The sequence below is a fragment of the Budorcas taxicolor genome, chromosome 19 (genome assembly GCF_023091745.1).
Source record: "Budorcas taxicolor isolate Tak-1 chromosome 19, Takin1.1, whole genome shotgun sequence".
NCBI classification, from domain to species: Eukaryota; Metazoa; Chordata; class Mammalia; order Artiodactyla; family Bovidae; genus Budorcas; species Budorcas taxicolor.
This window is the reverse complement of record NC_068928.1, coordinates 34,116,920-34,144,464: the sequence shown is the minus strand read 5'-3', so window position 1 is coordinate 34,144,464 and position 27,545 is coordinate 34,116,920. Positions and strand designations below refer to the sequence as shown.

The 27,545-nt window shown below is 63.4% G+C and overlaps 2 protein-coding genes across 3 annotated transcripts; one reads left to right on the top strand and one right to left on the bottom strand.

Moving 5' to 3' along the window:
• The first annotated feature begins 785 nt into the window (after window positions 1-785).
• On the top strand, window positions 786-15,608 carry LLGL1 (LLGL scribble cell polarity complex component 1). Of its 2 annotated transcripts, none has more exons than XM_052658368.1 (22): window positions 786-918; window positions 4,086-4,183; window positions 5,979-6,060; window positions 6,147-6,277; window positions 7,314-7,472; window positions 7,567-7,729; window positions 7,810-7,942; window positions 8,231-8,285; window positions 8,376-8,530; window positions 8,604-8,827; window positions 8,992-9,059; window positions 10,014-10,167; window positions 10,250-10,354; window positions 10,724-11,016; window positions 11,143-11,287; window positions 11,362-11,515; window positions 12,849-13,144; window positions 13,533-13,797; window positions 13,879-13,993; window positions 14,197-14,306; window positions 14,498-14,618; window positions 14,764-15,608. In XM_052658368.1, exons 1-22 carry the CDS (start codon window positions 838-840, stop codon window positions 14,840-14,842), a joined length of 3,186 nt encoding a protein of 1,061 aa, XP_052514328.1. In that variant the 5' UTR covers window positions 786-837; the 3' UTR covers window positions 14,843-15,608. The 2 variants fall into 2 exon arrangements, with proteins under 2 accessions (XP_052514328.1, XP_052514327.1); XM_052658367.1 differs by having other exon boundaries at window positions 7,807-7,942.
• FLII (FLII actin remodeling protein) lies at window positions 15,575-27,545 on the bottom strand. Its single transcript, XM_052658365.1, has 30 exons — window positions 27,422-27,545; window positions 25,801-25,911; window positions 25,341-25,412; window positions 24,172-24,252; window positions 23,769-23,854; window positions 23,525-23,686; window positions 23,276-23,379; window positions 22,882-23,057; window positions 22,641-22,798; window positions 21,997-22,081; window positions 21,506-21,653; window positions 21,208-21,344; window positions 20,855-21,067; window positions 20,541-20,720; window positions 19,859-19,941; window positions 19,669-19,743; window positions 19,371-19,454; window positions 19,095-19,266; window positions 18,498-18,602; window positions 18,216-18,407; window positions 17,761-17,949; window positions 17,544-17,683; window positions 17,237-17,456; window positions 16,969-17,123; window positions 16,815-16,875; window positions 16,610-16,738; window positions 16,378-16,484; window positions 16,181-16,286; window positions 16,011-16,076; window positions 15,575-15,926 (listed from the first exon to the last, which is right to left on the bottom strand). The coding sequence occupies exons 1-30, from the start codon at window positions 27,482-27,484 to the stop codon at window positions 15,792-15,794; spliced, it is 3,795 nt and encodes a 1,264-aa protein (XP_052514325.1). The 5' UTR covers window positions 27,485-27,545; the 3' UTR covers window positions 15,575-15,791.

The following is a 27,545-nucleotide window of genomic DNA, read 5'->3' as shown; positions in this document are numbered from 1 at the left end:
AGGGGGTGCAACTTTGTTTAACAGTTCTCTGCGCAGGGAGGCCCTCCCTCCATCTTGGAGAAGGCCGGATCCAATCTCAGGACCAAATGCCAGCTCCCAAGGAAAGGTCTCTACTCCCAACTGGGTCTCCATCCTTCTCTTCAGCTGGTGGTGCGCCTAAGAATCCCCCGTGAGGCCACCTGAGCTTCTTAATGTAGGATCCTGGAGGTGCAGTAGTTCCCCAGGGGCTGGGGACGGAGGAGGGCATTCCCGACCGACCACCCACCTGGGACAAGAGCATGGCGTGGGCGGTATTCTGGCCCGCTGAGGTATGGTCCACGTGGGGTCCCGGGAAACCTGTCAAACATAATACAACTGAGCCATCACTGGGCCAGTAGCGCAGATGGGGAAACTGAGGCTGGGGGCTAGGGAGTGGCCCGGGTCAGAGCTTTCTTGGCTTTAAGGACGGGGCTGTCTCAACCTGGGTGTGCTCATCGCTGGCTCCTGGCAGGAAGGGAAAAACCTCCTCCGCGTTGGGGAACGCGCGCTGCCGCTCAAAAACCAGTCCCCTGCCTTCCACGCCGAAGCCCCGCTTGCGGACTACAAGTCCCGGCAGGCCCCGCGCCAAGGCGCACGCGCGGTGGGGCGTGCTCGCGAGCGCCCACTGAGTGCCAGGCAGGGGCGGGGGCGGGCGGCGTGAGGGTCGTCCATTGGCTGAGCGGCGCGTCCGTCGGACAGCCCCGCCCCGTGCAGGCCCTGCCCCGCCGCGCCCGCGCCTGGCTCCCGCCCGCCCGCGCCTCAGGACCGGCGGGGCCGCGCGGCGCATCCTGCGGGCGGCGGCGGGCGGCCGGGCGCAAGATGATGAAGTTTCGGTTCCGCAGGCAGGGCGCAGACCCGCAGCGCGAGAAGCTCAAGCAGGAGCTCTTCGCCTTCCATAAGGTGCGGCGGCGGGCCGGGGGCAGCTGGCTGGGGGCGGGGGCCTGGCCGGAGCCACGTCGGGCCGGGGGAGGGGGCGCACGCCGGGCCGGGCCGCCCAGCTCCGCTCCGCCCGAGCCGTGCGCCTGCATCCCTGCCCTCCGCTTCCCCAGCTCATGTCTCCGCGCCTCGGACTTCGCTGCCCTCTCCCCGAGGGGCCTCTCCGCCTCCGTGCGGCTCTCAACTGTAGCTCTGGTTCCACTCGCTGCCTCTTTATCTCTTTCTTGGGGACCTCGGCGCCCCTGCGCGGCCCTTGGGCCCGATTTGTTTTGCTTTCGCACCCAGGCTGCTGGGGAGGAGTGCTGAGTGGGGGCAGATGTCGGGGGGTGGGGCTGGGAAATCCCTTCCCGGTTCCTCCTCCCTTCCCCCACTGCCTGGGACTCCCGCCTGAGCTGTGCCCGGCCTGCCCGCGGCTCCAGGGGGGATGCCTGGCCGTGTAACCAACTGCACTTCGAATCCTGGGGTCTCAGTTTCCCTTGCGATGAAATGGGGCCACTGTCTTCCCTGCTGCGGACTCTGTCGCGGGGGCAGCCGACCCATCGCTTCTGGAGCCTTGGCGGAGGTGGGGGTGGAGGGCTGCTCCTTCCTTTCTTTCCTGGGTAGGGCCAGAGGGGCCACGGGAAAGGGGCTGCCTTCAGCCCCGCCTCCCTACGCTGGTGTGTGGTTGAGAGGCCCGGCCTGCCCCTTGCTAACTGCCCCCAGGGGTGTCACTTCTGGCTTCAGTTTTACACCCAAGCCCTCTGATCACAGGCCCCCTTGCTGCTCTTGGGGCTTCGAGTCGTTATGCTCACAAGAGGGTGACAAAGTTGAGGTTCACAGAACTGACGACTTGGCCAGAGACGGAATGAACGGGGACTTGGTCTTTGTGCGCCCTCGTCAGTGGGATTTGACTTCAGCTTGAGAGCCAGGGCCCCTTGGAGGGGCTGCTGTAGTTCCTGAGCGGCTGGCAGGAGACCCTGGTCCAGGGAGACGCTCTTTGGGCACTGTTCCTGCACTGGCCGAGGCCGGGACGTTTCTCAGGGCAGATAGGGTTTCCCAGGTGGCAATAGAGGGTGCCAGGATCCTCTGGCTTGCCGGCCAAGGGGCCCAGAGGGGAGGCTAGTGCTCAGGGGTTCCCAGGTGGCCCCTTCCTATGCTGAGTGACTGAGGGTGAGCCCCTCGAGGTGAGAGGACAGCGTGGTGGGGCAGGTGTCATGCTAAGGTGTCACTTCCTCAGCCAGGGAGTCGAGGTGTGAAGCTGGGTCCCCAGAAAGGTGGAGGGAAGGCGCTCCCCCATCTGACCCCTGGTGGCAGAAGCTGGGCTCCATGCTAAGGCGGGCAAGGCCGCATTCTGAGTGGGCAGCAGTGGTAGGAGGGGGGTGGACTTAAGCAGAGGGTCACTAGAGGGACTGGCAGGTGATCACTAGAAAATAGGTCCCAGGGACTTCCCTGGTGGTCCAGTGGTGAAGACTGTGCTTCCACTTCCTGGGGCTCGGGTTCGATCCCTGGTCCAGGAACTAAGATCCCACATGCCGCGTGGCAACACCAACAAGCAAAAACAAAAAGCCTCAGATTCCCAAGTGGCCGGGGGTGGAGGGTGGTCAGGGTGAGTATGGACTTTGGACTGTCTTGGGTCCAAATCCCAGCCCTGCCCCTGGTTGCCTGTTGTGTGTCCACTCTGTGTCATCTTAACACATATTGCCTTGAGGGGCCAGTGTCCTAGCTGGGGAGACAGCGAGAAGATGAAACAGGGAGTGGGGTGTGCAGCTGGCAATGGCTGGGCTGGTGGTCAGTGCCGTGGAGGAAGTCAGGCAGGTGAGGGTGTAGAGGGGCGGCTGCTGAGCCAGCGGTTGTCTCCTGAGGTGGGGGAAGGCTCCACAGTGGGGAGGGCACATGCCAGGTAAAGGGATTGTGGTGGGTGTTCTGGTCCTGAGGCAGGAAGCTTCCATGGTGGACTGGAGGAGAGCGGAAGGCCAGCAGCCAGGGGTCCATGGAAGGGAGGTCGGAGAGGGCCAGGTGGTAAGGACTAGGCTTTTGACTTGGAGTGAGCTGGGGGTCCCCGAGGGTCCTGAACAGAGGAGCAGGCCCCAGGACCTGGTCAGATCCAGTGTGGGCACGGCGGTGCCAGTGTTTGCCACCCCTCCCTGGTCCAGTGGTCCACTCTGTCCTCAGGTGGGCTCCCCAGTGCCTGGATGGGAAGCTGAGGCTCGCACAGTGCTGTGACTTGCCCAGGGCCGAGCCAGCTGCTCAGACAACTCAGTCCTTGCCTGGATGGGCTGGGGCTGGAGAAAGACACAGGCCTCAGGGGACTAGGGGTTCTTATAAAACCTGTGTGTTGATGACGCAGTGCTCAGGAGGAACTGGCAGCCACATGTGGTATCCCACCTTGGTATTGGGGGCTGGGGGCCCAGAGGTGCAGCCCCTGGGGAGGGCTCCTAACCAGGCCTCGGGGTTGATTAGGGGTTCCTTGTGTCGGTGGGCGGGTGGAGGAACCAGGGCTTTGCCAGGAGCAGGGAATCCGGTGGGAGCTGTTCCATTGACACCCCCAGTGTGCAGCACTGCCTACTACCCTGACCAGGGATGGGTGGGAACCATGTCCCCCAGTTTCCAGATCGGAACCTGAGTCTGGGGGGTGCGTGACACCTTCAGGGACTGGGCAGGTAGCACCCTCTGTCTGGGCCCCCCTCTTCCTGTCTCGGGGGCTGGGAGTGGGGAGCAGCCCTGGTTCAGGGGAGTCAAGAGCCTCTGCCTAGCCAACCTTGGGTGCTGGTCTCTGACCGCCATGCAGAGCCTGTGTGTGGGGGGTACCAAGGACTGCACCCCACTTCAGTCTGCCTGGGTGAGTGGGGTGCAGAGCCTACCCTGTGGGGCAGCTGGGGTTTGCATCTGTGCCCGTGCATCCTCCCTTGCGAGCCCCATTCTGTTTGTTGTCGTGGACCCAAGTGTCAAGTGGGATGGGTCTTGGCTGGCAAGGCCTGTGGTGGGGCCAGGGCTCAGGCCCTTCCTCACCCGCTGGAAGTGTGGTCATCCATCTCGCAGCTGAGGACACTGAGGTTGGGGGGCCGGGCATGCAGCAGGGACAGAGCTGGAGACTGCCTTGGGTGGGCCTCGGGTGGGGGCTGTGCCTTGCAAACACCCCCACCTCCCTGCAGACCGTGGAGCATGGCTTCCCCAACCAGCCCAGTGCGCTGGCCTTTGACCCTGAGCTTCGTATCATGGCCATCGGCACCCGGTCTGGGGCCATCAAGATGTATCCTTTGGGGTTGTGGCTAATGTGCGGGGCGCTGGGCCGGGCCCCTGGTGGAGGTCGTGCAGCTGCTGCCCTGAGGCGGCGCCTCAGAGACGAAGGGGTCCACAGCTGCCCATCGCTGCAGCCAGTTACCTCGGCAACCCTCCTGTTGTCCCAGCAGCTGTGACTGGGGAGGTGGGCCGGGGCTGGCAGCACACGGTCCCCAGCAAGGGTGGCGGGGGGACCAGGGTCACAGCAGGCCTTACCCTTGAAACCGGGTGCACACATGTGTGCCGGCCTGAAGACACGTATGTCCAGCCGAGGGCTGGGGGCAGTGCCAGGCTCGGCGTGGCAAGCGCAGCGCAGCCCCCACCTGGATGCTGGCCCCGCACAATGGGCCTGTGAGCCGCACAAAGGGCCATTTTCCTGAGAGCTCCAAGGGGAGGGGGCGGGGTGGGGGAGGTTGGCAGCTGGATGCCTCCTTCCTGCTGTGGAGCAGCCCACCCCCACTGCAAGAGGTGAGTCCCCCAGGTGGGGCCCAGGTGCAGGGTCTGGCTGGCCACCACAGGGTGGGATGGGATCTCCCCATCTGGGACTCGGGGCACCGGCTGGGCAGTTGTGAGTTTGCCAGCTCCAGGGACCAAGTGGAGGGGCTGGGTCTAGGTGCCCCCTCCTCTTCCGTGGACACCGAGGCATCGGTGGGACAGGGAGGAGACGGTCCCCTGGTCGTCTGCCCCAGGCTGCTGCCTGCCCAGGAGGCCCCTCCCTGCCTGCTGCTCCTGCCTCCAGCTGCTGCCTGCCTGTGGGAGCCGTGGTCCCATGGCCCCTTCTCCCCGGCACAGTGTGTCTCTGCAGGTGGTGGGGTCTTTCTAGTGCACCAGCCCCTCATGCTGACAAAGGATGGGCAGCCAGATGGCCTCAGAGGAGGACAAGCCCCCCGACCCCAGACCACTCCTACCCATGCCCTGGGTTAGGAAACTGAGGCTGCCCACAGGGGCCATTCCACCCCCCAGTCTGGCCCATCTCCCTGGCGACCTGGTTCCCGCCCAGCACTCCTGCCCCTCTTTTGTCCCGTTGTCTGTGTTCTCCCGGCTCCAGCTCCAAGCAACGGCTCCTGCCTTGTCTCCCAGCAACGTTGCTGACCCCAGCCTAGTCCTCCCCCTTGGGGCCCCTCGGCCCGCCGTCCACGGTGAAGCCTGAGGTTGCTGGGATGCTGGCGCTCACACCGGGCACTTATAGTCAGGCATCCACCTCTCCAAGTCCCTGGGGCCTCTCCCAACTCAGTGGGGGCTGCCAGCCCCACGAGGACATGGATTTCCTGGCCTGCAGCTGGCAGCGGCCTGTGGTTGTGGAGAGGCAGCCTGGACTCTGCTCTGCCCCCGGCTTCCTGGGCCTGGCATCTCTGCCCATGATGCCAATGTGCCAGGCCACCTCTTGCGCCCACAGACCCGTGAGGCTGACACAGGGCCTTGAGCTGGGCCCGGGCCAGGTGTGACGGGAGAACTTGCGTTCTTAGGTGTCCTGTGTCTGCCCCAGGAGGCAGGCGAGCAAGTCACTGGCCGGTTTAACAGATGAGGAAGGGAAGGCCATACGCAGCACTGACTTGCAGGACTGAATGGGTCTGCATCCTGAGTGCAGTGCTTCTTCCAGAGAGGAGCCCCCAGACCTGGGAGGGCCCCTGGACAGGGCTAGGTGACACCCCTCCCCGTGTCACCGGGGGCCTGATGCAGTGGTCCTGGGGAGGCGGGGCTAGGGGATCCCTGGTGTTGGTGTCCTGGCCTGTGCCTGCTTTCCACCCTTGACCCGTCACCCTCAGCTACGGTGCCCCTGGCGTGGAGTTCACGGGTCTGCACCGAGATGCGGCCACTGTCACCCAGATGCATTTCCTGCCTGGTCAGGTGAGCCTTGGCCCCGCTGCCGGCCCCCAGAAACCCCCTGCCCCGTCCCCGACCCCAGTCAGCTTAGTCCTGGTCTTACCCGCCAGGGTCGAGTCCTGACCCTGCTGGATGACGACAGCCTCCACCTGTGGGAGATTGTCCACCATGACAGCTGCGCCCACCTGGAAGAGGCCCTCCACCTCCAGGCACCCAGTCGGCCTGGCTTTGACGGCGCCAGGTACCGAGGGGCTTGGCCGGCTGTGGCTGCCAGATGTAGTGAGGGGCCTGTGAAGGTGCAGTGGGGACAGGAAGCTGCCCCAGGGCTGGGACTCGGGGTGGGGTGGTACATGTCGGCCTGGGCCTGGGTCCAGAGAGCTGCTCGGTGGACTTTGTGGGCGTCCAACGGGAGTCCCAGGTGAGCCCATGGTCAGCAGGGAGGGTCTGTGCCCTGGCACTGCCGGGGCCCAGGAGGCCCTGGGTTGGGGAGGGTGTGTCCCAGAGCCTGGGGAGTGGCCCTGTGCCCCTGCAGTGAGGGGGGCATCTGGGGCAGGAACTGACCGTAGCACCGGTCCTCTGAACCCTTAGACAGGGGCGGGACAATGGGCCCTACTGTGCAAGGAGGAGAGGGCAGGTCATAACAAGAAGGGTTTCCCTTGGTTATGAGGTGCTGGCGGGACGCCCCGGGGGGCAACAGCATGGGCGTCAACGCTCAGGGGGAGAGGAAGGGGCCTTGTGGTTCCTGGCCCGCAAGCCCTTGTTGGAATGGCTGCAGCAAGTCTGACCAGGACACAAGATGCCCATCCAGCTCAGAAATAGGCTTGTCCTGCTTGGGCTTGGACCCAGCGTGGATCGGGGTGTTCCAGCTCTTGCAGGGGAGTGATCGGAGGCCCCCTCCAGGGTTAGGGAGATGTCTGAAGACATGGGGCTTCCTGGTGGGGCTTGGAGGCAGAGTCCTGGAGCTTGTGGTCCCTGCCTAGGCAGGACCTGGTTCCTGCCGCCATCCCCTCTGGGTCGGGGGAAGAGCTCCAGGGCCTGTCTCCAAGACCTGGGGACCTATTTTTATCCCTCTCCCTGCCGACGTCCTGGTGAATAATTGAGTGAGCTGGCTATGGTGTCTGCAGCCACCACTGTGGCCTTCCTGGGCGCCAGCCCCCTGCATGACCAGGGCCCAGCAAGTCCAGAGGGGCTGTAGTGAGCTGACAGTCACGGGCCCCGTGCCATCCCCAGCAAGTGTGCAGGCTCCCACCCTCACCTGCTTCCCCTCGGCCCCACAGCGGCCTGCCCAGCCTCGCCCACATCACAGTGGTCCTGCTGGTGGCTGTGGGTGACATGGCTGCCCTGGGCACCGAGAGCGGAAGCATCTTCTTCCTGGATGTTCCCACCCTGACGCTGCTCGAGGGGCAGACCCTGGGCCCAGACGAGGTTCTGCGAAGGTGAGAGGCCACCCAGCTTCCCTTTGCCCCCTCCCCCAGCCCCCCACCCCCCCCACTGGCCACCCCGTCCGCTCACTCCCTCTGCCACCTTCAGCGTGCCTGATGACTACCGATGTGGGAAGGCGCTGGGCCCCGTGGAGTCACTCCAGGGACACCTGCGGGACCCCACCAAGATCCTCATCGGCTACAGCCGGGGCCTGCTGGTCATCTGGAACCAGGCCGCTCGCTGTGCCGAGCGCATCTTCCTGGGGAACCAGGTGTGTGGGTGAGGCTGGCGGCCACCTGGGGCCTCTGCTCATGGCCGCCAAGCTCACGCCTTTCTCCCGCCCCACAGCAGCTGGAGAGCGTGTGCTGGGAGCGCAGTGGCCACACAGTGGTTAGCTCGCACAGCGACGGCAGCTACGCCATCTGGGCCGCGGACACCGGTGACTCCCCAACAGTGCAGCCCACGGTGGCCACCACGCCCTACGGTGAGTGTGGGGGACCTGTGTAGGGTTGGCTGTGACCCCAAGCTCCAATGCCTCAGTGGGGGAACTTCAGGGGGCATGTGTGGAAGGTGGCAGGACCAGGCCAAAGGTGAGACCACCCCCTCTGCCCCACGCTGGGTAGCGTGCCTTCCCCTTGGGATGCAGGGAACAGCCACCCAGTGGGGATGATGGAGGCAGGAGGGGGATGGGGCAGTGGTGAGAAATGCGATCCAGGGCCCTCAGGTCCCTGCCTGAGAGCCTGCAAGTGAGGCCAATGCTGTCCCCCCACAGGCCCCTTCCCCTGCAAAGCCATCAATAAGGTCCTGTGGCGAAGCTGTGCGTCTGGGTAGGTGGGGCCTGCCTGGGGGTAGGGTCGTGGGGGTAGGCTCTCCCGGAGCCCCACCAGCTGCTCATGCGGCTTTCTCACCCTGAGCAGTGAGCACTTCGTCATCTTCAGCGGTGGCATGCCCCGCGCCAGCTACGGTGACCGCCACTGCGTGAGCGTGCTCCAGGCTGAAACCCTGGTGACACTGGACTTCACCTCCCGCGTCATCGACTTCTTCACGGTGCACAGCACGCGGCCTGAGGATGGTGCGTACCCAACCCCCCCAAGGACCCAGCCCCGCACGTCTTTGCGGCTGCGCTCACCCACCCTGTCCTGCAGAGTTCGATGAGCCCCAGGCCCTCGCTGTGCTGCTCGAAGAGGAGCTGGTGGTGCTGGACCTGCAGACACCCGGCTGGCCGGCTGTACCCGCCCCGTACCTGGCCCCCCTGCACTCTTCCGCCATCACCTGCTCGGCCCATGTCGCCAATGTCCCTGCCAAGCTGTGGGCCCGCATCGTGAGCGCCGGGGAGCAGCAGAGCCCCCAGCCGGCCTCCGGGGCCTCGGTGTGTGCTGGGGGGGAAGGTGGGGCAGGGGTCCCCTGGGGGTATACTGCAGGCTGGGCCCGAGGAGGGGATGTGGCAGGTGTAAGTGGGACACCTGCTTGGCCTTTGCGTCCTGCACGTGGCACCTGGCGTGACTTCAGCTTACACCCGTCTCCATCCCCCAGAGCTGGCCCATCACTGGGGGCCGGAACCTGGCTCAGGAGCCATCCCAGCGAGGCCTGCTGCTGACCGGGTAGGTGACACCTCTCCAGCCCAGTTGTGACGGGTGTGTGAGCGTGTGTGTGTGGGCGAGCAGGGTCTGGTGGCACCTGCGCAGGTGCAAGAAGGCCTGTCCTGGGCCTGGCGGGTGCTGACCTGCCCACTGACTCAGGCCTGGCCCCTGGTGGGACCAGGTCACCCTCTTCCACCGGGTGCATCAGGTGAAGCCTCCCTAGACTCTGGTTTAAGGCCCATCCCTCCTTCTTGATGAAACAGCTCCACCCACTCAGCCTGCCCCGGGACCGGAAAATCTGGGCCAGCCCACGCTGAGCTGCCCAGGGCAGGTGCCGGAGAGCCCAGCCTGGGCCTGGCGGGCGCCGACGTGCCCGGTGACTCAGGCCCCACCTTCTTGCCCAGCCCCTGCCGTCTGCCTGTGCCGGGACCCTCAGGCCTCTGGAGGTGTCCCGGCCAGCCCGCAGACTTTCAGCTTTTCCCGCCCTGGCTCTGGGCTGCCGCCACCGACTCGGGGCCCTGACCCGGGCTCTATGGCTATGTCCTGGGCCGCACCCCCAGCTTCATCTGCTCCTTCCCTGCTTCCTCCTGGCCTCCCCAGGTGAAATGCTCCTGCCCTAGCACACTCCTCTGCTCTGGGGCATCTCTGGTCACGTGTCCTGGAGGCCCCTGGGGGCAGAACCCCCATGGTCCTCTGTCCTCTGAGTCACTTCTCCACACCTTTTCTCATTATTTCCAGTGATATTTCTGCACCTTCTCACCCTCTCTGCGGGGAAGGGCCCAGGCGCTGTGGCCTGGCATACAGTAGGTGCTCAGTACCTGCTTGCCCTATACAGTTGGTGCTTCCTGTTTGCTGTATGCAGTAGGAGTCTAGTCAGTGTTTGGCCTAGGTGCTGGGGGCCCAGTGAGCGGTTGCTGGCTGAATGGACGTGAAGGGGTGGGGTGGGGCCCTGGGCCTGATGCTGCCTCTCCGCAGCCATGAGGACGGCACGGTGCGCTTCTGGGACGCCTCTGGTGTGGCCCTGCGACCGCTCTACAAGCTCAGCACTGCCGGCCTCTTCCAGACGGACTGCGAGCACGCGGACAGCTTGGCCCAGGCCGCCGAGGACGACTGGCCACCCTTCCGCAAGGTGCGAGCCCCCCACCCCTTCCTGGCCCGGGGAGCCTGGTCTGGGCTCTGCCTTGTCACCAGTTCCCCTCCCACCCCCGCAGGTGGGCTGCTTCGACCCCTACAGCGATGACCCGCGGCTCGGCGTGCAGAAGGTGGCGCTCTGCAAGTACACGGCCCAGATGATAGTGGCCGGCACTGCGGGTCAGGTGCGGCCGAGGTGTTGCCAGGGCTGCGGGGCTCGAGGGCTTCTGGCGGGTCCGGTAGGGTGCTAGAGCAGTCGGCCTGGCAGAAACCCAGAGGTGGAAACGGGGGAGGCCAGCTGGGGCCTTGGGACCCTCACAGGGTTGGGGCCGGGGCAGGAGCATTTGTGTTAAGTGAACCCTGGGAGGGCGGGGCCTGCAGGTTTTGGTCTCCATGGTGTTACTCAGTGAGGGCCCTGGTATACAGTAGGCACCAGTCAGTGCTTATTTAGAGGATGCTCTCCAGACACTCCTGGAAGCACCCTGGCAGTGGTGTCACTGGCTCGGGCCGGGTCGGGGTGCCCTGTCCTCCAAGCTGACTGCCCCCCCAACCAGGTGCTGGTGCTGGAGTTGAGTGACACGCCGGCAGAGCAGGCGGTGGGCGTGGCCAGCCTGGACCTGCTGCAGGACCGCGAGGGCTTCACATGGAAAGGCCATGAGCGGCTGAGCCCGCGCCTGGGACCGCTGCCCTGGCCAGCCGGCTTCCAGCCCCGCGCTCTCATCCAGTGCCTGCCACCAGCCGCCGTCACAGCCGTCACACTCCACGCTGAGTGGGGCCTCGTGGCCTTCGGGACCAGTCACGGCTTTGGCCTCTTTGACTACCTGCGCAGGAGCCCCGTGCTGGCCAGGTGGGTGTGAGCAAGCCCCTCCTGAGGTTCACGGGGGCACTGCCAGCCTCGCAGGGCCCCCCTGGGGGAGGTCTGCCCCTCGGCTGCTGGACTTGTGCTTCCCTGATGGCCAGCCTACACCCCCAGGTGCACCCTGCACCCCAGCGACTCCCTGGCCATGGAGGGGCCACTGTCCCGTGTGAAGTCGCTCAAGAAGTCGCTGCGCCAGTCCTTCCGGCGCATCCGCAAGAGCCGTGCATCGGGCAAGAAGCGCATGGTCGCCGGCAGCAAGGTGGGGCGGCAGGCAAGGCGGTCAGGGTGATGGGGGCGGGGGCAGGATGGTGGCCCAACCTTGCGCCCCTCCAGTTGCAGGAGGCCAACGCACAGCTGGCGGAGCAGGCCGGTCCCCAGGATGTGGAGGTTACGCCCGTGCAGCGCCGCATTGAGCCCCGCTCAGCCGACGACTCCCTCTCGGGTGTTGTGCGCTGTCTCTACTTTGCAGACACCTTCCTTCGAGATGGTGAGACTGGGCGGGGTGGGCAGCCAAGGGTGGTGTGTCCTTAGTCCTCTGGGAAATGGGTGATGGGGTGGACCTGTGCCTTCTGGAAGGCTGAAAAACACTGTGTGCCTCCTGAGTACCAGGGTGTGCTGGCGACAGGGTGCCCTGACCCCCAGCAGCCCCTGGAACAACCAGGGTGAGGCTCGGTGAGTGGGTGGGACGGGCCTTAGACCTGGGCAGAGAAGGGAGCCCAGGATCTGGGGAAACTACGGGCTGCAGCGCCAAGGCCTAGGCGGATGTGACTCGCCTGGGCAGTATGACTGGAGCAGAGGGCAGGCCTGGAAAGAGCTGGTTTTGACCCCAAGTGGGCAGAGCTCCGGCAGGTCCTGCCTAGGGCAGTGGTGCATTGGGGTTTATGGACAGAGCTGCTGATCAATTTAACTTGGTAATGGGGCATTTCAGCCCTGCACCGACTCCCCACCTGTTCTACATACATCGTGTATCTTGTAAACACGATTTAAACATAACGAAGGTCACTGGGCAGCTCAGGGTGTGTCTGGCGGACGTCACTTCTGGCATAGGGCCTGTGTCAAAGCCCGGAGTGTGGCTACTGATGGCTGGCTACTGTTGCCTGTCACCCTCGGCCCACAGGGGACCCCATTCATCTCGGAAATGCCTTCTCAGAGTTGGGATGGGGTCAGCGTCCAGCTCGTGTGCGCGTGGTATCTCTGCTTCTTTCCTCCTCCATCTGGGAGGGGAGCCCCCCACTTCTAATGTCATTTGTTGAGGGCCCCTTTGTCTGGGGGATCTTCCTACTGTCTACATGTGGCAGCCTGGGGAGGGGGTGGGAGGTGACCTGGTTCCACTGTCTCCCTGAGAAGCGTGGCTTCCTGTTGCTCACCTGTTTGTTGCTCAGGTATCCCCTCCATCCCAACTAAGATTGTTGCTGAGGCCACCAGGCCATTGAGGGTGCACAGTGTGACTGCCCGGTCCACCCGCACCCCAGTGTTTTTAGCTCACTGTCTACTCAAGAGCCTTCCCTTTCCTAAGGGAGTTGAACTGTGTGGTGTGCATCCTGGATGGGCCCAGGACTTGGTGCCTGGGTGCTCTGAGGGTGGGGCCCGAGTCTAAGTCTTTGCGGGACTGGTGATGAGCTGCGTCACTGGGATGCTGGGAGAGGTCTGAAAAGGTCAGGGTCCAGTTTGATGTGCCTGTGGAGGGACCCTAGAGGTCACTCCTGTGCCTGCAGGGGCCGGCCGGAGTCACCAGGGATGTAGGAGAGACAGTCCAGGATCCCAGGGCACCAGAGGGGAGGGGTGGCACACACCCGCCTCACCAGCCTGTCTCCCCGCAGCGGCCCACCATGGCCCCACCATGTGGGCAGGCACCAACTCGGGCTCCGTGTTTGCCTATGCACTGGAGGTCCCAGCGGCAGTGGCGGGTGGTGAGAAGCGGCCAGAGCGGGCAGTGGAGGCTGTGCTGGGCAAGGAGGTGCAGCTGATGCACCGTGCCCCGGTGGTGGCCATCGCGGTGCTGGATGGGCGCGGCCGTCCACTGCCGGAGCCCTACGAGGCCTCGCGGGACCTTGCACAGGCGCCTGACATGCAGGGTGGCCACGCTGTGCTCATCGCGTCCGAGGAGCAGTTCAAGGTGATTAGTCTCCAAGACCCCTTGGGGTTCTCGTCTCCTGGACACCCTCGGACCCTTGGCCTGCATCCATCCCTGCTCACTGGGACCTCCTGAGAGCCTCCAGCCGTGGCAGAGGCACCTTGGGGAACCCTGGTGCCCCTCAGGATCCTTGAGCACTCCCTTGGGTGGTCTGGCAGGAGCTTGTGGTGTGGGGTACTGGCTTCCAACTTGACCACCCAGCGTGACTGGCTTTGCCACAGGTGGAGGGGCCTGGGAGGTTTCTGGGCTGTGGAGCTGTGGTCAGGGTGGCAGCTCCGGGTGGAGGAGGTGGTGGGGGCCAGGCTAGACTGGGGACACGGGTGTGTACTGGCCCAGGTCCGCTTAGCACCCACCCCCCACCCACCTCCAGGTGTTCACGCTACCCAAGGTGAGCGCCAAGACCAAGTTCAAGCTGACAGCCCATGAGGGCTGCCGCGTGCGCAAAGTGGCCCTGGCTACCTTTGCCAGCGTGGCCTGCGAGGACTACGCGGAGACCTGCCTGGCCTGCCTCACTAACCTGGGTGACGTGCACGTGTTCTCTGTGCCGGGCCTGCGGCCCCAGGTGCACTATGCCTGCATCCGCAAAGAGGACATCAGCGGCATCGCCTCCTGCGTGTTCACGCGGCACGGCCAGGGTGAGGCGGGCAGGCGGCTATAGTCAGGCCTTCCGGGAGGCAGGGACATGGCCCTTTACTGTGCTTCCTGCCCCCTCCTAGGGTTTTACCTGATTTCTCCCTCGGAGTTTGAGCGCTTCTCCTTGAGTGCCCGGAACATCACCGAGCCACTCTGCTCTCTGGACGTCCGTTGGCCCTGTGATGCCACCCGTGTCAGGTGCATGAAGGGGTAGCCCCTGGCTAGGGGTTGCAGCGCTGGGACCAAGGCTGGGCTCATTCCATCCCCCAACTGAGCAAGCAGCAGGGTGGCCCTCCCCGGTCATCCCTCTGGCCCCAGGGCTCAGGAATGGGAGGGCGGGGGTCTGGCTCTCAAGCCATGAGATGCCTGCCTAGGGTCTGAGGCACAGCCCATCTCTGCAGCCACAGGTCCCGAGAGTCGCCCAAGCTGAGCCAGGCTAACGGGACCCCGGGCATCATCCTGGCCCCACAGAGCCGTGATGGAAGCCCCGATCCCATCTGCAAGGAGGCTGGTGAGAAGGCCACGCATTAGCTGGGCAGCTTGTCTCATGGCGGTGGGGGTGCTCTGCAGGAGGCAGCTCTCCAGAGGGTCTGGGGAGGCGTTGGTTGGTGCCATGGTCCACCGTGGGCTGGTTTGGGACCAGGTCAAGTGTGGACGGGGCCTTGGAGCCCTAGGAGGACCCTGTTCACTTCCTCCCTGCAGACACCCTAGAGCCACCTGAGGCCATGCTCTCACCTATGTCCATTGACTCGGCCACCAGTGCCGACACCACACTGGACACAACGGGGGACATGACGGTGGAGGATGTAAAGGATTTCCTGGGGTGAGGAGCTGGCTGGGTCCACAGGAGGGGCTGGTCGCTCCCAACTTCCCTCCCCAACCCTTCAGCCAACCTCATACCCCAGCTGGGCATGAAGGACCGAGGAGGGCCTGACCCCAGATCTGCTGACCGCTGCCCCTCCCTGCAGCTCCTCAGAGGAATCTGAGAAGAACCTGCGGAACCTGTCAGAAGAGGAGGCTCGAGCCTGTGCCATCCTGATCAAATGAGGCTGCAGGTGCGTGGCCTGGTCCCGAGTCAGTACCTCCCCAGCCTCTCCCGACACAGACCCTGTGGCTCCTTTTGTGCCGGGGTCACTGCTGCCCCCTCCCTTGCCTCGGGGTTCAGGCAGTTGGAGACTGGTGGTGAGACACGTGTGGCCAGGCTGCCTGCCCCGTTGGACCTCCCTGGCCTTCTGCTGATCTTGTTTCTCTCTGCTAGGGAGGCCAGAACTGCCAGGTCACCCTGCCCTGCTCGGAGCTGGAGCCAGGGGCCTGGTTCTTCATGCAGACCTGCACCTGCTAACTTCGGGGTTCTGTGGGGCTTGCCAGCCTGGCCCTGAGCCTCAGGACTCCACTGGGCCCTGCCTGCAGGCAGAGGCCACCCGGAAGGTCAGGCGCCACAGGGGAGGCCGCAGGGCTCACGGCTACCACCTCCCAGGCCATGTGCCGTCCCCCCTTCTCCTTTTACAAAGAGTATTTTTCTAACGCCTGTGCCGGGCACCACAGTCATTTCTAAAACTATTTTGGTACTTGCTCCTGGGCCAGCACCCCCTCGACCCCCCTGCTGCGTGCAAGTATGTGTGTGAGAGCTCCATTTGGGAACCAGGACCGAGGCCTGGCCTTGTGTGCGCGCGTGTGTGTGTGGTGGGGGGTCAGGATGGGTCTCCTGTAGATTGTACTCTGGGGGGCTTTTTTTCTGTCATTTTTGTTAAATTAGCATTTTAAAATTAAAAATACTGATTTTTAATATTGAAAATAAAAGCATTTAATATCTCTTAAAGGGCAGCCACACCTGCTTTATCCCTGGCAGAAGAGGGGGAGTCACACGTGAGCTCAGAGTGGAGGGAGATTGCCTTGCCAGACCCCTGAGGACACTGGTTAGGGTCACCCCACTGGTGGCGCTGGGGACGGTGGCACTGGGGCACTTATCCCTCCATAGAGATGGAGTGCGGTGGCCTTAGGCCAGGGCCTGGCGGAAGGTGCTCCAGGCGTGGAAACAGCGGGTGAAGGCGTGCTGCTCGTTGCCCTTGCGCACGAGGCGCAGGCGGCGGGGCCGCTCGTGCTCCTTGGAGCGCATGTGCTGGATGTACACCTGGGGGGCAGGCAGGGGGTTGTTAAGGGCAGCCCCAGCCTCGGCCCCTCCGCCAGGCCCAGCCTCGGCTCCTCCCCTGCTCACCTGGCAGGCCTTCAGGCTCAGCTTGATCTCCACCTGGCTGGTCTGGGATCCCACCCACATGTAGACCTGTGGGGACAGCAGGGTACGCGGTCTCCCAGCCTCAGAATGCCTCTTTAGGGACAGTCAGGCTCCCAGCATGGGGAGAGTCGGGGGGGAGGGGGGTGTCTCACCTCTTGGCCGTTATCTAAAAGCATGATGTCGTCGTCTGCCAGGTCATCTTGGCAGAAATCAGAGCACTTCTCAGTCACCGCGAAGTAGCCCTTCTCATTGGAGCATCTGGGGGAAGTCAAGGGTCAGGGAGAGGCTGAGGGTCATGGCAGCAGGGCCAGGACTGAGGACGCTGGGAGCAGTGGCGGGGTGACCTCACCGGAAGAGCCGCGTGTGCTTCATGTACTCAGCGTCGTCGTCATAGGGCTTCTGTGCACCGATGCCCACCCAGAAGAAGTTCTCGGGCTCCTCGCCCTCGTTGATGACCTGCAGGGAGAAGGCTGGTCAGCTCAGGGATCACAGCTTGCCTGCCCCCACCTGGTCACCACCCCCTGCCTGGCCCCCGAGTGCCCCCTCCCTGTCACCTGACCACCTGCTCCAACCCCGGTCACCTGCTTGCTGTAGGAGGTCTCAAACATGCTGTTCAGGATGTCCTCTGCCAGCTTGGCCTCGTCGGGGTCTGACGCCCGGCCCACCCACGCGTACACAATTCCCTGGTTGTCCTCGCTCTCAAAAGGAACCTGGGTGTGTGTGGGTCAGGTCAGGCCCACTCTGCTCCCCATCCTGCCCCCGAGTCCCAGCCACACAAGACCCCACCTTGAGGATGAAGCAGAACTCCGAGTTGAGGAGGCTAGAGTCCGTGTTGATTTGGATGCACCTGGGGGAGGGGCGGGGAAAGTGAGGGAGGGGTCAGCTGGGAGCAGCCAGGCCCGCCCCCTGTGTACCCACGCCCCGCCCCGCAGCCAGGCACCGGGTGCAGAGGGCGCTGCCGTTGGTGCGGATCTGGTACAGGCTGGGCTGCAGGGTGCCCTGGGCAGCCTTCCTCTTGCCCCGGTGTATAATGAACTTCCTCTTGAAATGGGACAGGAACTTGGGGTTCTCCTGCTGCTGCGTCATGCGCACCACCTGCAGGTGTGGAACCATCAGGGGCAGCTCCCTGGACCCCCACCCTGCTCCCAGTGGGGCAAGCCTCCCCAGGAACGCCCCCTGCCCAGGGCTCTGGGGCAGGGCCCCCACACCTCCAGCTTGCCAGGGAAGAGGCTCTCGAACTTCTTCTGCAGGCTGAAGGTGAAGGTCAGCCAGCCCATGTTGGAGGCCTCGCGGCCCTGCCAGAAGTACACGATGCACTGGAAGTCCTCCTCGGGCTGCTTCTCCTCCGCCTCCGCTGCCGCCTCCTTGCCCTCCTTGTCCTCGGTCCCCGCCTTCTCCTCCTCCTCGTACTCCACGGGGACCCAGTACCTGCAGGGTCATAGGGCGGTGGGCAGGCCTGAACCGAGGCCCCAGCACCGGGGGAGGGTCGTCTACCTGCAGAGGAAGGCCGTCTACCTGCAGAGGAAGACGTAGCAATCCTGCGTGTAGAAGTGGCCGAACTCCTCTTCCGGCAGCCGAGCGAACTTCTTGCCCTCGAGCACGAAGCCCTCCATGCCGTCCAGGTCCTCGTTCCACTCCTCCATCAGCTGCTCGGCCTGCGTACGAACCCACCCGTCACGGTGGGACCGGCACAGCCGGCCCTCCCGTCCCGCGGCCCGGGGCCCGCGCCCACCTCGGCCAGAGCCATTGGCGGCTGCCGCGGCAGGAAGAGCGCCGTGAGGTCTGCCTTCATCTGGTCTTTCTTCTCGGCATCACGTTTCACCTTCCCCGAGAGCCCCGGGCCCTGCTGCATGGCCTCTGCATTGCGCGTGTAGTCCACACTCAACACGTCGTCCCAGTTCTTGAACTTGGCCTTGAACACCTGAGAAATTACAGCCGGAGGAGACGGGGTCCGCGGAGCAGGGCGGGGCCTGGGACCTGGAGCGGGGCGGGGCCGGAAGGGGCGGGCTGGAGGGGTGTGGCCTAGGAGTGGGAGGGGCGGGTAGGAACGGGGCTGGGCCGGCAGCAGTCCTGGAAGCCGTGCAGGGGTGTACAAAGTCTGTAACCTGTTCATGGGGCGTCAGGGCAAGAATGCGGTCGCAAGACCTCGGGCAGGAAGCCTCCGATGGCGGCTACATTCATCCGCACCTGTGCCTCAGTGCCCTCGAGGCTGCGGCTGACCATGGCGTGGCGTGGTCGGTGGAGCATCCCGCACAGTTCCTGGCCCAGCTTGAGGGCTGCAGCACGCACCAGGCGTGGGGACTTGCGGCCGAGCCAGATGAACACGTCGGACCAACAGTCCAGGATGTACACGCAGCGAGTGTCCAGCAGGCTCTGCAGCTGCGGGGCCCCAAAGGCTGGAGGTCAAGGCCAGGGTCATCCAGCAGGGAGGGATCTTGGCCCAGGGGCCCAACTCCCTGTGAGTCTCACCAGTCGCATCCGAGGCATCAGTTCCACTTTGGGCCTCTTCTTATGTTCCACAGAGAGCTTGTAGTTGATCTGTGGCAGCTCCAGGTAGCCCAGGCCCAGGCCTACCTGGCAGGAGCAAGAGGTGGGTTTAACTAGGGTGGGTCTGGGGAACACAAGACCAACTCAGCAGCCCCTGGTCAGGCTGGCCACTGTGCTCAAGTCTACAGCCTGCTCCTCTCCAGACTAGTCTCCCTGTACCCCAACCTCCTTTCCAGGAAATCCTACCAGCGGAAGGGTTGTTAAACCTGCCTTCCCTCTCTGGGTCCTTACAGATTTTCTAACTGGTCCTTTTCCTGCCCACAACACCCCCATCTTCCTGTCACCCACAGAGTCAAGACCAGGTGCTCAAGCCAGGCACCCATGTGCTTCTCGGCCTTCCTCTCCAGTCCCACCTTCCTGGAACCACAGAGCCTGATGCTAGTTTCCATGGCCCCTCTCAGACCCTGGCACTTCCTGCCCAGGAGGTGGCACCCTCTCCCCACCAAAGTCCAGAATGAGACCACAGCCACCGCAGTGGTGCAAAGGCCTGCCCATATCCTGACCACTGATGAAACTTACCTTATACAGCTTGGGCTGGGGTGGCCAAAAGTCATCAGGCACATGCTTCTTGATCTCAGAGGGCTCCCCACCCAGCGCTTCCCAGAACTCTGGGGGCTCCTGGCCCTGTACCAGCAGTGAGATCTCTGCCTTCCCTTTTCGCTCATTCTTGTTAATTTTCTCTGCAAAGAGCCTGAGGGCAGATGCAAAGCCTTAGTAAGGCCCATACCTCCTCAGGTGACCATGTTCCTTTGCACAAAGCACCCAGGATGTCTGGGCAGGGTGCAGTCCTCTTACCTGGCCTTGGTAGTGCTGCTCAGCGTGGCCTGGGCCCCTCGCCACACGTAGATGTCCAGCCCTCTGTCCAGCAGGAAAACAAACCTGGACAGAAGGGGTGGGAGGGGCTGCAATGGGCCACATGCAATAACTCCCCCTGTACCTCTGACCTCACCCCAAATCCCTCCTTGCTGGCCTCCTGCCAAGCAATGTGGGACAAGGGCTGGGTGGCCTCTTATCTAGAGCCCAGCTTTGTCCCCCCACACTGGTGGGGAGAAGGTACGGGGTTAAGCACGCCACCTCACATCATGGGGCTCACCTTGGGTCCAGGGAGGCCCCTTTGAGAGGCACGGGCTCCAGCTTGATATTCTTCTTCCCATATACGCGGTACATCCTGGGGGCCAGAGCAGAAGTGGCTTGGGGGGGCACCAAGGGCAGATTTACCCCAATGCCCTCCCCCATCCTTCCCAACTGAGTCCAGCTCAGTGCCGCTCACACACAAGCCTCACCTGGTCACATAGTGCGTGTCCTCCACAGTGTAGAAGCCACTGGCTGTTCCACCCTCAATGTAGGAGATGTCGTTGTCAAATACCTGTGAGAGGGTACGTGACCTTTTACTGAGCTGCCCCCCTACCCCCACCAAATACCACCTGTCAGGAGAAGCAGAGTTGTGTACAGATGGATCAAATGCTATGAATCTGTGACAATGTTAAAAAACAATATAAGATCTATGCCTGCAGACAAACACACTTGGGGTGTTAGTATACAGACAACCATGAACCCATTTGCTCCTGTGCAAGACACAGTATGGTAAGATACAAGCGTATCAGGAGACAGGACGGCAGGTTTACAGAACATGGCAAACTTAGGTAAAAGTACCCACAATCTTGTGCAGGTGTCTGCATGTAACCAGCTGGTGGCAGGCCAGCACCCCTCACTGGCCCAGCTCACTGGATGACTCTGGCCCTGCCCTTGGCCCCACCTCCTTGGCAGCCAGTCCCTTTGCAACTCTTGCTTCAATTTCCCGTCTCTCCTGGCTACACCCCCACCACGCGGATTCCCAAACCAGCCTGGCCTCCTCATCTTCACCTGGCCCAGCACCCAACCGGCGGTCTCATCTCACTCCTCTGACCTCACCCCATCTGTCCCCACACTGGACACATCCCTGTCAGCCCCGCCCCGCCCCCGCACCTGCAGGAACTCCTCGCTCTCGTCGCCCATCTCCTCGCGCACTGTGCGGCACTCGGCACCCAGGTAGTTGCGCAGATTGACGGCGTGGATGGCAGAGCAAGCCTTCTTGTCGAGTGTGGCCTCCCCGCCGATCCAATAGTAGATCTCCCAGTTCAGAGAACCGCTGTCATCCAGAAAGGTCTGGAGGCCGGGGCAGCGTCTGGGTCAGCCCCTGCCAGCGGCACCGCCACGCGCTGCAGAGCTCTCCCCTCCCACCCCATCCAGAGCGACCCAAGAGATGCCCCCACAGCCCCTCACAGCATCCAGACTCGCACCTTGAGCACGATGTAGCAGTCTGCCTCGTAGAACTTGCCGTGGAGGTCTTCCTCCACCAGCACAGGCACAAAGTTCTCGATCTGCCAGATGGTCAAGCCAGGCAGCTGGCCCACGTCCTCGGTGAAGAACTCTGAGTAGTCAAGGCGTGGCTTCTCCAGGCCCTGGTCCCAGCGCCGCACCTTGCCACCAGGCGCTCCAGCCTCAGCGCTCTCCTGGTGGGGGCGGGCACAACATTGGCTTGACTCTGCCCATGCCCAGCTCTGGTGGAGTAGAACCCTTCTGCCCTTGTCGCCGCTCCCACCGGACCTGGGTCCCTGCCGAGCAGAGCCGAGCCCTGGTCCAGCCGAATTACCTCCTGCTTTCTGTTTTTCTCCTGGGCCACATCTGACATGCCCTTCAGCACCTGCTTGGCCTGGTCGTCCTGGGCCGAGTCCTTGCGCCTCCGAAGCCGCATCTTGCGAGCCAGGGGGTCCTTGGGCCCACTCCCTGCTGAGTGGAGGGACACATGGCTGACCCGGCTGGCTCCGACCCCTTCATTCCCAGGGCATCCAGCCAACCAGGGGCCAATCCCACAACCCCGATCCAGAGAGAACATCCCACCCTGTTTACAGATGCGTAAGTTAAGGCCCAGAGAGGCATCCTATGCTCACCAGCGGCTGCCGCGGCCACCGTGGCAGGGGAGGCACCCGCCAGCCGCAGCTGGTTCTGCAGCGAGAAGTCGATGTTGTACCACTCGGCGGCACGGTCCACAGGCTTGGGGGGCATGACCAGGCTGGGGTTCTCCCGCACGTCCAGGACCTGCCTCGTGGGTGAGCAGAGTGAGCGCTGAGCCCTGGTTCCCCCTCAGTGCCCCCAAACCCCATCTTCACCTCTGCACCACCAGGGCCAAAGGGCCCAGGTCCCCACCCTGCCGCCCCTGTGGGCCTGGCTTCCCCATCTGTGAAGAGCGGCCTCACAGGCTGGCTGTGAGGCTTAAGTGACAATGCCAAGTGTAATGTGGATGCCGGATGCACGTCACCCTCTCCCCACCCTGGCACCAGCCACCCCTCCAGAAGCCCCTGCTGCCCTCTCCCCAGGACCGCATTGCTTGGTCTTTCCTGGGGGTCTGACCCCACCCCCCAGTGCCAGCTGCCCGCCCGACCTCAATCTCCGTCAGGAAGTGGATGGCCTCTGGGAGGGTCACCAGGCGGTTCTTGTTTAGGACCAGCTTCCTCAGCTTTGTGCACCTGTGAGGACACAGTTGGGCCTCAGGAGTAGGCAGACAGGGGCCTTCCAGTCCTGGCTTGGGGAGGCAAGTAGGACCAGAGGGCCTAAGCAGCCCGGCCAGTTAAGAAACCAGCCAGCTCCAAAGCGCCCAGAAGCCTGGGGGCGGGGTGAGTTCCTTTGTGGCTGAGTGACTGGAGGCCCTTTCTGTGGCTCCTACAGGGAAGCATCCTCCACTATGGCCTTCTGAGAACCAGAGACCCCTGGACACGAGCAAAAGGGCATCAAAAACCACGCTCTGCCCTCGAAGTAGCTCAGAAGCTGCCAGGGGTCCTCTGTTCTCACTGCCGGGGACTATGCTAGTGGATGCTGTGACCTCGGGGAGCAGACAAAGGCAGCACAGCGTCTCAAAGGAGGCAGCAGCACAGTTCCTCTGGCCTCACCCCTTGTCCCTGCAGGGTGCTTGGGGAACCCACTGGCATGAGCCCAGTGTCTTTATCCACAAATGCAACTCAACCCCTAGTGTTCTGTACAATGCACAGAGACCACGGGGGCAGGGGAGGCCCGGCTTCAGCCCAGCACCTGCAGAGGCTCTCAGGGATCAGCTCCAGCTTGTTGTTGGCGGCCATGAACTCCTCCAGGCTGGACAGCTTGCCAATGCCTGAGGGTAGCCCGTCGAAGTCCAGCTTGTTGGAATTCAGGTACAGCCTCTTCAGCTTGGTCAGTTTGCAGATGGCCGACTGTACAGGACAGCAGATGTGGGGTCAGAGGTGGGTGCCAAGATGGCCTGTGGCCGCCCCACCCTCCCCAGACCTGCACACACAGGCAGCGAGGTCAGCTGGTTCCGGGACAGGTTCAAGGTCTCCAGGTGCACCCACTGGTCGATGCACAGGGATAGCTCGGCGATCTGGTTGCTGCTGAGGTTGAGGCGCCGCAAGCCAGGCAGGGCATACAGGCACTCGGGTACACGCGTCAGATCATTGCAGGACAGGTCCACATCTGCGCACAGGTGAGCATGTCAGCTGGGGCCCCTAGCGGCTCCAAGGCAGCTATGTGAAGCCTGGCTACTCCGGCTCTGTGGCCTCAGGCACATGATCGGTGGGAACCACACCCCTCCCCCTGGAGGCACCCCTCCCCCTAGAGGCTTTTAGGGAAGCAGGGTCCAGCAGCCTCCTCCTGAGGAAGGAAGGGGCTGAGGGCTCCCGGGAACCACCCACCTGCGAGGTGGCTCAGGCCCTCCAGGCTGGTGGGCAGGTTGCTCTGGGTGCGCTGTGTGTTCCGCAGGTGCAAGGTCTGCAAGGCTGTCAGTGCTGGGAGCTGCCTGTGGGGGGATGTGGGGAGACACTGCCTCAGGCCAGGGGCAGGGCCCGAGGTCGGTGTGGGCGGGGCAGGCAGGATGCCTGGTGTTGACAGCTAGGCAGGCGGGTGTCGACCCAGCTAGGCCAGTGGGGAGGGCGGGCGCCCACCGGAGCTGGGCATGCAGCAGCGGGTTGCCATTGAGCACAAGCGTCTGCAGGTGCACGAGCCGGCGCATCTGGGGGGGCAGGCTCTCCAGGCGGTTCTCGCTGAGGTCCAGGTACAGCAGGTCAGTGAGGTTGATGAAGAGCTGGTTGGGGATGGTGTCGATGCTGTGGGCAGAGGGCCAGAGGTCAGGGCTGCGCTCCGCTTCTGGGGTCAGCCATCTCCCCAGCCTATCCCGGCACGCGGCACCTGTTGTGGCTGAGGTTCAGCACCAGCATGTTCTTGGCGTTCTCCAGCTCCCGCGGGCACTCTGTCAACTGGTTGTAGCTCAAGTCCTGGGGAGGGGGTGAGGCCGGGTCAGGGGTAGCAGGGCTGGCCCCACCCCGCCAGGCCTGCACCACGCTCAAGGGTTGGGGTGGGTGCTGAGAGGGCAGCAGAGCAGGAGGTTTCCAGGCCAAAGGGAGACAGCGGGACCCTGGGAGGAAGGGGCCTAAGTCAGGGAACTGAGCAACCTTGGGCAAGGCACTGTCCATCGGACGTCTCCAGTTCCTTCATTTGTACAATAGGAAAACCATGGCCCCAGGGACCAGGGCGGTGGGGGGAGGGTCACTGAATAGTAGGGTTCACTGCCAGGTGGTGGGTGACCACTGACCAGGACTGAGAGATCGTCCAGCTTGAAGATATCATCAGGGACTCCTGAATTCTTCAGACTGTTGGCTCGAGCCACAATGGCCTGGGGATAAACCACAAGAGTCCATTAGCCCTGGCTTCCACTCCAAGGAGAAGCAGAGGTCAGGGAAGGCTACCTTCTCTGTCAGCCCATGGGAGGCCAATCCTGAGTGCTCTTCCACTCTGGCCTTTGCTTGTAGTCCCTCTACTGGGCAAGCCCTTCCTACTCTTCCAATGAGCTCCTATTCACACTTCAAAGCCCAACTCAAACATGCCCCACAGCCCAGCGCACAGAAACACAGGGAACTGTTTCTGATGGAATAACCCCTCTTCCTCCCAGTTCCATAGAGCAAGATAGGGATGGAGCTCTGAGTCAGAGTTTCTGGCACAGATGGAAGAAGGCTGCACCAAAAGCATCAGAGTGTAGACACACAGCAAGCCTGTCTTCTGTGCCCTTAGGGCTGAAACCTGCTCAGGCTTTCATGGTGCAGGACATTAGGGCAGGATGGCCGAGGGGGGCAGAACGGACCAGGGGAAGGCACCATGGCCACAAGTGACAGAAGGAGAAACAGGAGCCACCACTGCGGCTCCCTCTCTGCCCAGTGTCTGCGTGGTGACACTCTGCCACTTAACGGTGGTCACTGAAGGGCCATCTCGGAAAGTGCAGAGCTCAGCTTTAATCCGACTCCAGAGGTGTGCCCTTCGCATCTCAGGGCTCCAACCTTAAATGGGAACGACCACTGGAATGGCCTGAACATCTGGGACGGGAGGTTCCATGGAGAACAGCAGGGGGAATGACCCACCCAGACCACCTCCCCTGCCCTGCCCTGCCCCAGCTTTATCACTGGGGATAAACCACAGGCAAGTGACCTGCCCCCTTGGTCAGTGTCCTCATCTGTGAACTTGGTGGAGGTCGGGATCACATGAAAGACCCTTGAGAAATAGCTGGAGTGCTGCTCGGCCAGGATCAGCTATCACAGCAGTTCAAAATGGATCAGACTTAGGTTTTTTCACCTTTTCTCCTACGTGTTACTCAACTCAGGTCATTACTGCATGCTCTCTCCCCACAAACCCCTGACACCAGGGTGGACAGAGGGGCTGGCCTTGCCCCCAGTCCCCACCTTGACTTCTGCAGTCTTGGGCAGCACTCACCCGCAGCGATGGTAGGCTGGACAGCTCCCCATGCAGCGTGGTTAGGTTGTTGTGGCTCACTGACAGGTGTTCCTGGGCCAGCACAGGGTGTAGAGGCTCAGCAGGGTGGGCTGGGCGTCCACAGAGCCTCCACTGGCACCACAGCCTTCCCCTGTCCAAGGACCCTCCCATAGAGCCCCCATCCACCACCAGGGCCTTGCCCCACCCAGGTATCTTCCCACAGAGCCCCTATCTGCTACCACAGCCTTGCCCTACCCAGGCACCCTAGGCCACCCAGGTCCAGTCCACTCTTGCACCTTTCTTCCTTCACACACCTAGTCTTCTTGCATACCTCCCAGGACAGGGTGCTCATCCTCTCTCCACCAGTTCTGCTTGTGACAGGCAATGTCCTGCACAGGCTCTGTCCACCTGGCTAGCCCCATCCACCTGGACCCTCCCCTTCCTGCCCAAAGCTTCTTACCAGCTTCTGCAGGGAGGCCAACTCCTCTGGCAGGTAGCAAAGGCCGGTGCGGTTTAGCTTCAGCCATCGCAGGCTGGTCATGGCCTTGACGTTCTCAGGGAAGTAGCCACCCTGCGGGTACGTCACAGTGAGGCTGGTCTGGGACATGGTACCCTTGCTCTGCCACCTTGTGGCCCCCACTGCCCGTGGGAGCCTTTGGGGGCAATAGTCACTTCTAGTTGTGTGTGTGACCCCAGACACATCACTTGGCCACTTTGTCTCAGTTTTCTCACCCGTAGAATAGGGCTGATGAAAGCCCCCTGATGACAAAAGCGTCCTGAGAACCCACTGGTGATTAGGATGGCTGCTGACCTAAGACCCGCCTCCCCTGCTGGCTTCTTGGCCCAGGAAGGCTTATTCTAGATGCCACCCCAGAGTCAGCTGTGAGGTCGGATCAACTCAATGTTTTTGCCTTGCATCCAGGCCCTGCCTGTGCAATTTGTTGAACTGCACTTTGTGCCTCTGCCAAGGCCCCACCTGTGCCCTGCCACCCACCCCCTGCATGAGGCCCCAACTCCCCACCCTTTCCCACACAGGCATAGCTTATTCATTAGTTCACTCACCCATTCGTCCCCCAGACTCAAATGCCCACCTCAGGACCCCAGCCCTGTGGCCAGAAGCCTGGGGAGGTTAATGCCTTCAGTGCTCTGGGCTAGTGCCCCTTCTCCCTACTGCCACATTCCCTGCTGGTGACTCACTCTCCTAGACTGAAGAGGACACTTGGGGACTCCAGGTGAGGACGGTGGGGATGGAGGCAGAGGAGTGTGCACGGTGGCAAGTGTGGGTAAATACAGGAAGAAAGGGCCTGTCTCCTCTGCCCTGACCCCAGCCACTGCCTGGACCACTGGACCCTGCAGACCCAGGCTGATGCTCCACTGACGCCAGCCAGGGTCGGCCCACTCATCCACCCTGAGGACCCTCCTGGAACCAGGCCATCTCTCAGGGCCTCCTCTCTGGTCACCAGCCCTCCGGCCTCATTCTCAGTTCTCAAGAACCACTGCCCCGCCCCGAGGCTGGGCTGGTGTTCCCAGCCGCCCTGGTCCGTCAGTTCGGAAGCTGCTCAGACAAATGGCACCCAGGGCCTCGCCCACCTGCCCAACACGTCCTCCACAACTAATCCCCGCCTCCAGGGGTTTCAAGGTAAGCCTCTCCACCAGACGAGAAGACGAGGCTCCGAGAGGGGAAGTGACTTGCCTAAGACCACACAGGATGGGGGTGGCGGGTGCGGGTAGCGCAGAGCCGGCGGCGTAACCATGAGTCAGGGCCCGGCTTGGGCTGTGACCTCACAGGGGCGGGGAGGGCTGGGGAGGCGCGAGCTCGAGCTCCGACCGGGACCCCCGGCCGGCCTGCTGGGGCCAGGCGCCAGGACCCAGCCGGTGGGCAGACCCCGCGCGCCCTGGCGCAGCTCCGGGACCCTACGCGCGCCCGCCCGCCCCGCCCGGCCTGGGCTGTTTTCGCGGGCGCCGGGCGGAGGCCTGGGACGTCGGGCCGGGGCGGGGTCCGGGCAAGCCCGTCCGCGGTCCCGGGCGCGCAGGAAGCGGAGGGGCGGGCTGGGGGTCCCGGCCGTCGCCCAGAGGCTCACCTTGAAGTCGTTGCCGCTGAGGTCCACGCCGCGCACGAACGGCAGCACCCCGGTGCCCTCCATGGCGGCGCTGGGCTGAGGGGAGAGGACCGCGGGCGGGGCCCGGCGCTCGGGGCGGGGACCG